Source organism: Nematolebias whitei, chromosome 4 (genome assembly GCF_014905685.2).
Source record: "Nematolebias whitei isolate Nwh7 chromosome 4, NemWhi1, whole genome shotgun sequence".
NCBI classification, from domain to species: Eukaryota; Metazoa; Chordata; class Actinopteri; order Cyprinodontiformes; family Rivulidae; genus Nematolebias; species Nematolebias whitei.
In genome coordinates this window covers 12,183,044-12,194,453 of record NC_056501.1, presented here as the reverse complement: position 1 = coordinate 12,194,453, position 11,410 = coordinate 12,183,044, and the positions used below count along the sequence as shown (strand labels likewise).

Genomic DNA, 11,410 nt, shown 5'->3' with positions numbered 1-11,410 from the left:
CTCAAGTGGCATTGTTTTAATCATTTTATCAGGCTAAGCTACCATCTGCAACATCCACAAAGGTCAGCAGGTGCTAATGTCCTCTTTGACAGGTAAGAAAAAGTGTTGCTACACAGTGGGTTCAAAGTAATTATGGTACAATCAGTGTATGTTGCCAACTACCTATTGTTTAATTGGATTATTTCAGTCATAGCCCTTGTGGTCTTTGGCAATACATGGTTTTGTATTTGGGAGAATAATGAGGGGCATGTAAGCATGTTGGAAGCAAACAAATATTTCATTAAACATGAGGTTAATACTTTTATGAATCATGAAAATATATCAGTGGAAATACAGTGCATGTTTCTCATAACACAGTGTTATAACTCGTGTTCTTGACAACAGTCACTAAGGTGTAAGGACCTCGGATGATTAAATAATACCGTTTTAGAAAAATTAAATCGTCAAATTATTTAATTTATCACGTTTTTTTCAAGATGTTTCATCTCTACAGTGCAAAACAACCAGAGGTGTCTGATCTTCTTTCCGCTTTTCCCTTTTCAGGGGTCGCCACTGCGAGTCATCCTCCTCCATCTCACTGTAATTATCAAAGGTGTCTGATAATTACAGTAAAAATTAGGAACTTATAATTAGCTAATTGGATGCAAATGTTTAGTTAAGAATAAAGCTTACACATATTGACGAGCTCAGAGTTCAGAACTCCTTCAGAGTTGTGTGTGTAACCATTTAACATCATAATTCTTCATTATACCTTAAATAACTAAGATGCAGCTATTGCAGTCGCCATGGATACAAGTAAATGCAGCCTTATTCATAAGTAGAAAGTGATTCCTGAAAGTACCACCCAAAAGCTTTTTAATATCTTCTGCACTTTTCATTTCCAATGTGTTTTTCCAAAAGGTGCAGAAAAAAAATGCTTCTGAATTTTCTAACTTTCCTTTTTCTAATGTTTTTTTTTCCCTTTAAGAAATCAAGTGAACAGCGCTGTTTAAAAATGACAATAAATTAAATAGATTTGACTTTTGAGCAGCAGCTAAACATCAATTAGCTTGAGAAATGTGCATCTGTTTTGAACAACTTTAATTTCAAATCCATCGGCCCACTGTGAACTTGTGGTTATTTTAAAACATCATCTTACATTAGAGGGAGAAATGTGATGAATCGTTCTGGACTGTTGATGAAACCCGTTCGTGTTTTGAGGGTTTCAAGTTGTCAGGAGCGTTCGTAATTTGTGTTTAAATTTTTGTAAAGTGACAGAATCACTTTAAGAGCTCACTGAAGTAAAGTGGTGTTCATTAGCTTCAGCATACTTTGACAGGATGAATCTTTTAAGTTTCTTAGATGTGAATGTTTAAAAATTAAAATTAAAAAAGCATATTTTTTTAACTAAATTTTAATAAAACATTTCATTGAGGATGTCAAACAGCAACAAAACTAAACAAAATTTACTTTCATAAATCAACTACTAGCAGAACCGTGATTTCATCTTTAACAACCTAAAAATGATTGAAAAAAAACAGTCCAAAAAATTAAGCTATGCAATAAGCTGAAATATTTTCATTAGAAACCCTAATAATTCTCATTATGGCTGCAATTAATAAATGAACAAATATGTTACAGCTGCTAAATTATGGACAGTCCAAACACATTTCAAACATGAAACACTGAGAATGACAGTATATTTTATATTAACATCCATATATAACTAAACTGACTTGCATAGCTTTTAATTAGCCTTTTTATGATGACGTGAACGTTAACAATGAATTCACATTCAGCTGACACATTTTTTGTCATTACAACTTATCATCACAACAGAAAAAGAAACATAGAAGGACAAAAACATTTCTATTAGACCGTTTCATGGATCCTAACTAGATCTGATATGTAAATGAATGTGAAAGTTTGCATCTTGAAATCATAGCAAATAACGGTGAATCAGGCTTGAGCCTTGTGACAAATCAAACTTTGACTGAGTAAAATTATTTACAAGATAAAAAGCCACATCGGAAGAACAATTTGCTTTTTGTTGCATTGCTTGTTGTTACATCAGAGCTCTGAATCGTGACCCGAGGACTCCTGCATGACAGTAGCAGCTATTTATAACGGTTATCAGGCTTTCTGTCAAGAGTTAACGGTGCTTTCATGAGACGAACTAAATGACTCATAACAATTGCTTGACATTCTGCCAGTACCTTTGACAACAGTGTAGGAGCATAAAAAGCTTTTCAGTTCAAGGTGTCAACCTTCGCTTGAGGTTTCCTTTTGTCAGGGATTTTGGTAGTATCCCTAACCCACAGAGGTATGTGAACTGTAAATTCATGTAGTTGTATGAGGACAAACATTTAAAATGTTTAGCGTGAATGCAGTAAAATGACGTCACACGAACAAGCAATGGTGGCCGAGTGAAAAAGAAAGACGGATGTGTTTCAAAAGAAATCATAAAATCAAAGTTCCTGCTCAATAATCCAGGTAAAAAAAAAATCCAACAGGGTTAAGTCAGATCCTCTGGACGGTTTCTTTTTTTTTTTTTTTTTTTTTTTGTCGGTGACATGTTTCGTCCTTCATCCAAAGGACTTCATTAGTCCAAAGAGAAACAACAACCTCAGTCCCATAAGTAGTACACTCACATCGTGGGTCAACCAGTTTGATGGTGATAAGATGGTTAAGTTCTTTGGATGAAGGATGAAACATTAGAACAAAAAAGAGAAACCATAAAACTGGTGGGCCCACTATGTGAGTGTGCTACTTACAGGACTGAGTTTGTGGCTCCTCAGACTGATGAAGTCCTTTGGATGAAGGACGAAACGTTTCAACAACAAAAAAAGAAACCGTCCAGAGGATCTGACTGAACTTTGTTGGAAATCCTCAAATGTTTTGCTGTTGTGATTTATGACAAACCCCTCCCATAAAACATAAACACTCTTCAGTCGTAAGTGACAGAAGTGATGATCAAGGGAGCCACGTTTTTCCCTCCGTCACTGCCGCAAGGGCTGAAGAACGGAAAAAGCTTCCCGGTGAAGGTGCACCCAAAAAAGGAGAAGATGTTAGTGCTCAAATCCACATTATAAAAAGAAACCTGACCCTCGTCATAATCTACAAACACCCCAATCTTTTCAGGTATCTCCCTCACCTTCAGGCTGATTGGAGGACCTGCATTGACTGTTAACTCTTCTCCTTTTCTCAACCAAATGGTCCAGTATCCATTCTTTGGGCTCAGTCTTATGTCCCCCTTCCTGTTGATGAGCTCATACGCAACTCCTAAATCCCACTGTGATTTGTCTTTTACAAGAACCTCATAATAAAATCTTCCCGAGGAGAAACCCTCTTTTGCCAAAACGTTGAGGACATGATCAAATCTCTTTGGTGTGTTTTGGACCCTCCTTAGGTTTCCATGAGCCACTTGCTTCCCATCATCAGAAACACTGAGATCAGCGTGTGCCGTGTCGGGATCAAATGTCACATTTACTGCATGTTTCTTCTTTTCTTTTAAGGAAGGGTCACACAGTTTATTTATCTTCATTTTGATGGATGTCTCCAGCTCAGCCAAGGACTCCTGAAATGCAAACTGGTCGGTGTTAAAGCTCACATCAGACCAATCCTTCACCTGAGGAGAAGATATCGTAAGAGAAAGAACATTCTTAAGAAATCCGAATGGGTCTTCTTTCAGTGGAATGTTATTAAGCTGCTGGTTTTTCAGCGTTATCTCCATAACCTCTGCATTCAGCTCTTTAATGAAGTCTTTGGCTTCTTTTTCTCTTGTTTTCAGTTTTGCATTGACGACCTCAGTTAACTCATTTTGGCTTCTCTCGATATAATCCACCAGAGCAGTCATCGTGTCCCTGCTGCATGTCACTGCTTCCTCCGTGTTGTTTCTGCTTGCGTCCAGTGAACATTGGATTGCATGGATTTTCTGCTGACGAGCCTTGATCATCTGATCCGTGCATTCCTTTTCTGTTCCCAGCTGTTGAATTCTGGTTCGAGCCTCTTCCTCTAGTGTCACCACCTCGTGTTTTTTATGCTCTTTGTTTGCGCAGGACGTGCAAAAAAACATTTGATCCACTCTGCAAAAGAACTCCAATGGTTCACCATGAATGTCGCACACCCTGCTCTCCGGGTTATCAACTGGGTGAATTAGCTTGTGTTTCTTTAAGGCTGGGATTGTCTGATGTGACTTCAGATGGGTTTGGCAGTAAGATAATAAACACACTAAACAGGACTTTATGGCTGAAGGCTTTGGTTCGGGACATAAACTGCAGAGCACCTCTCCACTTCCTGAATGTTCTGGGGCACTCGAGGACTTTTTAGCTCTTTTTTTGAATTGTTCAACCAACTCAGCCATGATAATGTTAACTCGAAGCAGTGGTTTTGTGGTAAACTCCTCTTTGCACAGTGGACAATGAAATAAACAGCTGACATATGCCCAGTGTTTTGTGATACAGTCATGACAAAAGCTGTGCCCACAGGGAAGCGACACAGGCTTCGTGAAGACATCCAGGCAGATGGAACAACAGAAATTCTCTTCAGCTATTAGACTTTCGGGGGAAGCCATTTCTAGAGAACATATGAGCATAAAAAGAAACATTAAAACAATATAAACGCCCTTGTTCTAATAACTAAAATGCTCATTCATGTTATAAATAAAAGGAAAGATAGTAAAGAGTAAAAAAATTAAATATTACCTGATTTATGAAGGCTTCACTGATACTTAAAAAACTTTAACAGGAGCTAAAACTCCGGCTTGCCCCTTTACTTTCTGTTTCTCATGTGACTACACATAATCATTTTCACTTCCTGTTGGAAACAATCATTTTCACTTCCTGTTGGAACAAGTTAACCCATTCCTTGCACAACCAGCAGCTTGACAGTATTTCTTTCATATTCAAATTTTTCCTTATAAAAATCATAAAAGAAGATAATACTTAAGATAATACTTCAGAGACCTGCATGAGCAGTGATTTGTTTTTGTTGTGCATTATTCATGTTACTCTTGACTGTTGGTGCCTTTTAGTCAGAAACTTGTTTCATGTTCAGCATTAGGCACCAATAAAAATTAAATTGTCGAACTGTAAACCGTGTCAAATTCACAACAGCCGTGTAAACATACATAAATGCATGTGTACTTTATGGCATGTAAAGTTTGAGAAGCTGCAAAAGAACTGTAAAACGTGTCATCCTGCGGTTTGTTCTCGGAGGAAACAATGCCTCCTGCATCTTCGAGGGGCTTTTTGAAAGATGAAAGCATTTGTGTTCCCATGAATTTTTCAACACGTTAACAGCTTCCTGTGTGATACAGAGTTTTGAATCCTTCCTGTGCTTATGGTGAGGTTTGCAGGAGTTGACAATTTGAGCATCTTACTGTAAAATAACAGTTAAAAAAATAGAGACGTAGTACATTGAACTTGAACTTTCGGGCACGTTAATTTGCACCTGTTTGTTATAGCAGTCGCGTATAGATATGGTTATGTTTGTTGTAAACATCAAGTTTTGTGTATGTACTGATCAAGCATGTATTTGCTGTAGTGTTTTATGTGTGAAGTTGAGTAGATCTTACTTTAAAATCACAAGTATATATAGAATTAGAAAATAGAAAAAGAAAATAAAAGGCTCAACTTAAAAAAATAATAAAAATCTCTCAAACCAAGTCTTCTGTTTCACCTCAGCGTGGTGGCTATAATAAAATATTTATATGATATTTTGGTCCGATGGAGATTCCTTTTGATTCTGGTCTCTATGAAGCTCCAGGTCCCACTTCTCTTGCAAGATCTAGTGATGGGTTCATTGAAAGATGAGAGGGAATTGTTGCTTCTCTCCTCCCAAGATTTAGTTTTCACTCCGTCCACCTCTGATCGATCACTGCTTTCTTCTACCCTTCAGCCCCTTGTGTCGTCCTCTTCATCGAGCTCTAACCTCGAATACATGAATTAGAGATTAGAGCAGCTCAGAGTGCTTGAGGACACAGACTTCTTTCCATCACCGAGACCTCCTGCTAGCTGACTACTTAATTTTAAATTGTGCAAATCCAGAGTAAAACCTGGTCTCTGTAATTTGTCCAGGAAAAGAATAACAACATGTGCAGAATAGTGAACTGCAGGCTGAAATATGTGATCACAAATACGTCTCAAACACATAAACACAAATAGTTGACAACCACGCACAAAGACCTTGAAATGTGAAACACTGGGTCTTTTAAACTGGTAATTTATCCTCCAAACGTGAAATCTGAATGGTCTATCACTAAGTTCAAGCATTTTTAGGGTTTTGCACAGTGACTTTTTGAGTGCTGATTTAATATTTTGTGCTTTTTTTCTTTCCGTCATATTATGAGCACTTTTATAGAATGACAAACACAGGCACATGGTTACCATGGTGACTATATTAAGTCACAAGCAGCATTAGCAATTCAAAGTAGGCACTTTTCCTTAGCTTAGATTATTGTAAAATTGATATTGGAATATTGGGCACCACATATTGTTTTGTTTACCCTCTTCTTTATTCAGCTGCTCCCTTTTTCAGGGGTCGTCAAAGCAAACAAACTCACGCAAAGATTCGGCAGTTCTTTTTATGCTGGATGCCCTTCCTGATGCAACCACCGATTTACTGCAGTCTATGGTAGCCAGTGTCCTCTTCTGTGCTGTTGTGTGTTGGGGAGGCAGCAGTAAGAGGAGAGGTGCAGAACGACTCAACAGGCTGGTGAGGAGAGCTGGATCTGTGCTAGGAACAGAGCTGGAGTCCCTTACATCGTTGGCAGAGGAAAGGGCCCTTGGTCAGCTACTATCCATCATGGACAATGCTGACCATCCTCTGCACGGTGCCATCATGAAGCAGAGGAGCTCCTTCAGTGGTAGACTGCTGTCCCAGCCCTGCTTCATGGAGAGATGCAGGAAGTCCTTTGTCCCTCAAGACATCAGACTGTTCAACTCCTTTCCATACAGTAAAATTAGAGTCTTGTAAATCTGCGGGACCCTGGACACTTATGTATGTGTATGTATGTATATATACACATGAAGTACATATGCATATGTATATACATGTATATGTGTATGTATGCTTAGATGTGTGTGTATGCATACATATATATAGGTTAATCATGAATGTAGTCCTTCCTACCACCAGACTGAAGAAGTCTTGTGGATGAAAGATGAAATGTTTCTACAATTTTTTTTGTTTTTTTTAACCTGTCCAGAGGACCAGAATTAACTTTTTTAAGATACTTCCTTCCACATTGTGCATGTGCATATAGTCTTTGTTCAAATTTGTGTACAATATCTGATTTTTTTAATTTTTTATTATTTCATGTCTTTTTTTCCTAGAAAATGCTACTGAAAGTCTTGAATTTCCCCCTGGGATTAATAACGAACCTACATACCTACATACCTACCCACTCACCTACCCATCCATCCATCCCATGTGTGGAGCAGAGGGCTACCATTCCAAGTGCTCGGGGAGCAGCTGGGAGGCATGGGGGTGGGCCCCCACTGTGGGACCTTGCCTTGTTCAAGGCCCCACAGTGGGGCAAATAAGGGTGGAAGCTGGTATGGGTGTATCACCTGTATTGGTGTTATTTGAAATTTGTTCAGAAATTTTCCAGTAATAATTTATCATCACAACAATTATACTAGTGTTTTTGTAACATGTATATAAAAAAACTTGGAGTGTGCAAACCACAAATTTATTTAGAATCACTTTTCTTTCTTTTAGCGTTTGTCCGATTGTTAATGGGTCTGTGGAAAGATATTGTCAAACGACTAGATGGACCTGTTAGTCGTAACGTTAAAGAAAAAAGGATGTGCTGCACATCTGTGACAACTGATCAGGTTCTGTTGGTGGTGAAACCAGAAGGAAAAGAACTCCAGGAAATCTTGGCAATCCAGGAAGTACAGACGAATCAGAAAAAAAAAAGCACCTTAAACGCAAGTGTGTAAAAGTGTGATCAAAAGCAGAGCTAACACAATGTTGTGATCAAAAAGTCATAGGTTTCATAAAGATGAGAGAAAACCGCTTATGACTCTGCAGACATCAAATCTTTTACATGACTTTAGAAAATGTAAACTATAAAACAAACATTAACTTATATGTGTGTGTTAGGGTAACCTTGCTCAACTATGAGGGACAAGGACAAAACTCAGCCGCCTCCATCATTCTAGTTTGTTTACGACTTGGCCAGAGCAAAGGGTTGTATTTCTCCCACCAGCAGACACAACACTTCTAGAGGGAAGATAAATAATTAGTCATGAGACGAGTTTCTTCTTTCATCCATCAGCCTGAGGAACATGGCTGCCAAAGGAGAACTAAAGCCAAATGATAGTGCCCAGTGTTTTTGTTCCTTAGACACCCTGACTTCTGTTTAGCAGCTTTACAAGAAAACAATAAAAACGTTTATAAGGACATCTATATGTTTATCAGGGTTAATTAAAAACCTTAGGTTAGCTTAAAAAAAACCCAGGGCTTTAAAGAAGCATCAAATGAAGTAAGCTGCTACTGAAAAAGAAGAAACCATGGCAGTCGTTTCAAAAAGGATCCTCTCCGTGACTTTCTGTCATTAAAAATATCCTTTGTCTGCGTTGAACCGCAAACAGTTTCATTTCTAATAACTTGGCAATATGCAGAAGAAATTATTCTAGACATTTCAAAGACACATGAGAAGGAGGGAATAAATCTGGAGCACAGAGAAACAAAAACATAAAAGGAAAACTGAGGGAAGACAACCTTTGGGATCTTGTTGTCTTGACAATGTGTACTTATGTTTACTTACTCAAAAGTTTACTTGTGGAAAAAAAAAAGTTTATTTATATTTTTTATTAGGGTCAACTTGGGCAAATATCCACCCACTTTGAATGTTATCAGCCATTATTATTAGGCTGTTAGTTGTTATCATCCCCACAGGTTGCGTTCAGACTGTCCCTCCTAGTAGGTTTAAAGCTATGTTCTTATCGCTGATAATATGGTCAAGGGGTTAAGTTTAGGTTCAGGGTTAGGTTAAGGCTCAAAGGTCAGGGGTTATATTTAGGGTCAGGGTTAGATTAAGGCTCAAAGGTCAGGGGGTTACATTTAGGGTCAGTACTCTGGGCTAGGTGTAAGGTTAGGTTTAGGAAAAGGGTTAAATGAAGCTAAAAAAAAGTTATAGTTTTACACGTGGGCGAAGCTGCAGATTATCAGCAATAAGAACGTACCGGTAAACCTACTAGGAGGTATGGACAGTCTGAACTCTACCTATGGGGATGATCACTAATAACATCCATTTAGTGGGCTGATAACATTCAAAGCCAATGAAATATCCAGCCCTAATGTGAGGCTGTTGTTATTTTGAAACTTCCAGTGATACCTGAAAATTCACAAGATCTGATATATTTCTGCCAAAAGTAAATGCTGCTATTTTCTACGCCATCCTATTGATTAATGATCACTAGGTTTAAACCGTTGCTTGAGACAGCTTAAAAAAATCAAAAGTATTTTCTTTATTCACAGTTTCAAGTACCTGATGAATTCTTATTTTAATTGTGAATCAATGTATTTCACTGGAAATTGGACAAATTACTGACTGAAACATCAATAAAATAAATGTCTATTTTTCTGTTCACAAACTGATACATTTGATTTTTATGAATCCTGAAGTATCAGATTTTTGTTTTTATTGTTTTAGTTTATTGGGCTAAGTTCGTTCAACCTTGATTTAGACAGGTTAATCCCATTGAGCCTCGGGGACTCATTTACAAGAGAGACCTGAAGTGCTTCAATGTTTCAATTTTCTAATATTAAGTGTGGCAGTGGGGTCTAGGATGAGCATGGGTAACTGAAGGCATTTTATGATAAAGTATTTGTAATTATTTGACAGAATTACACCAAAACTGTGTCTGGACTTGGCCGTATTGACATTAAAAACATGACCTCACCTGCTTTAAGCTACGTCTCAGTTGCCGTGCTGATGCTTGCTGCCTGACTTTACACCCATCTGTACATGGGCAAAACATAGTTGCCTGCAGCAGACAGGTAACATATCCACATACAGCATACGCAACTTTAATTTGTTTAAGCTAGCATAGCCTCTAGCTAGTAACTATCAAGTTTTTTTGTTAAAACAGATGACACATACCTTTACACTGGGACCTCTTTTCTGCCAACTCTTTTCTCAGCTTTCTATAAGATGCACCAGAAGACTTAGATGGCTTTTTCATCATTAAACTTAATCAATATGGCAAAATACAGGCTTGTTGTTGACATTTGTCGATATGAACCGCTAACTGAGATGCACAACTCGCTCCCTGCCTCTCTTCCACAGATTCCAGGGTGCAGGACTGGGTCAGGGCAAGGTCAATCAAATGAAAGAGGCGGATGGAGGGTGGTTGAGGCATTGAGGGGGCAACGATTTGGTGATAGGGTTGCTGAAGTTTCCTGTATTTCTTCAATATTGATTTTCAAGACTGAACACAAAGAAGGGGGTGACAGGTTCAAGGTTCGAGTTTCTTTATTGTCATTCACATCACATGTTTGTTAATATTTGAACACGCTAAAGAGAAAAGTAAAGTAAAATTTGGATGTATTTCAGTTATCAGTGTGAAACTGTGTGATGAATTGAATGATGATCTCAAATTACAGTATATGCTTTTTTGGTGAGCTTTAAAAGAGCCTTAAAATGTGAAATGATAAAAGCTTATACTGTTATGCAGGGCCGGCCCAATGCATAAGTTAACTAAGCGGCTGGTTAGGTCCCCAGGGCCAATAGTGGCCCCCCTAAATGGAATTGAATTATTATTATTTTTAGAAATCATTTCTATATGATTCTATTACACACAATTTCATTATAAAGTTATGATTTTTTTTTTCCTTTTAGTACTTTTAGTACTCTTTAAGTACTCGTTGGTATTTTTAGTACCACTAGATAGCATGTGTCAAACTCAAGACCCATTACACCCTATGGGGACCACAGAAACAGAACTTCAAGGTGACAGTTGTGTGTTTCAATATTACTTCATCAGTCAAATCAAATCAGCTTTTATGTTTATAATGCCAAATTACTCAAACATAAAATATAAAATTTTTAGAAGTAGTCATTGAATGCAGAGAAAGTTATATTTGACCAGTTGGTTAATAGGTAGCTTTATCAATACATTCTGTCATGTCCGGCCTTTTGAGGACCTTCTTGAGCTTGATGTGGCCCAAAGTGAAAATGAGTTTGACACCCCTGCACTAGCTGATATATACATATACAGTAGGATAATGTAAACAGGGCTGTCAGAGTAGCAATGATTTTATATTAGGTGGGTGAATGATCTGATCTGACTGCTGATTGCAGTAAATCTCATTATTAATAGAAATAGAGGGTCCCAAGCCAAATTTCACTTAGGGCCCCATGGAGGCTTAGGCTGGCACTGCTGTTATGTATATGCATATATGTATTGTGTAACCATGT

General features: G+C 37.9%; 1 protein-coding gene across 1 annotated transcript; it reads right to left on the bottom strand.

Annotated features, from left to right (window-relative positions):
- Positions 1–2,926: 2,926 nt before the first annotated feature.
- On the bottom strand, positions 2,927–4,552 carry LOC119408849 (nuclear factor 7, brain-like). The gene has a single exon (XM_037675701.1). The coding sequence runs from the start codon at positions 4,550–4,552 to the stop codon at positions 2,927–2,929; it is 1,626 nt and encodes a 541-aa protein (XP_037531629.1).
- Between the last annotated feature and the right edge of the window lie 6,858 nt (positions 4,553–11,410).

Coding starts and splice junctions, on each gene's coding strand:
- LOC119408849 (XM_037675701.1), bottom strand. CDS start 4,552: ATGGCTTCCCCCGAAAGTCTAATAGCTGAAGAGAATTTCTGTTGTTCC.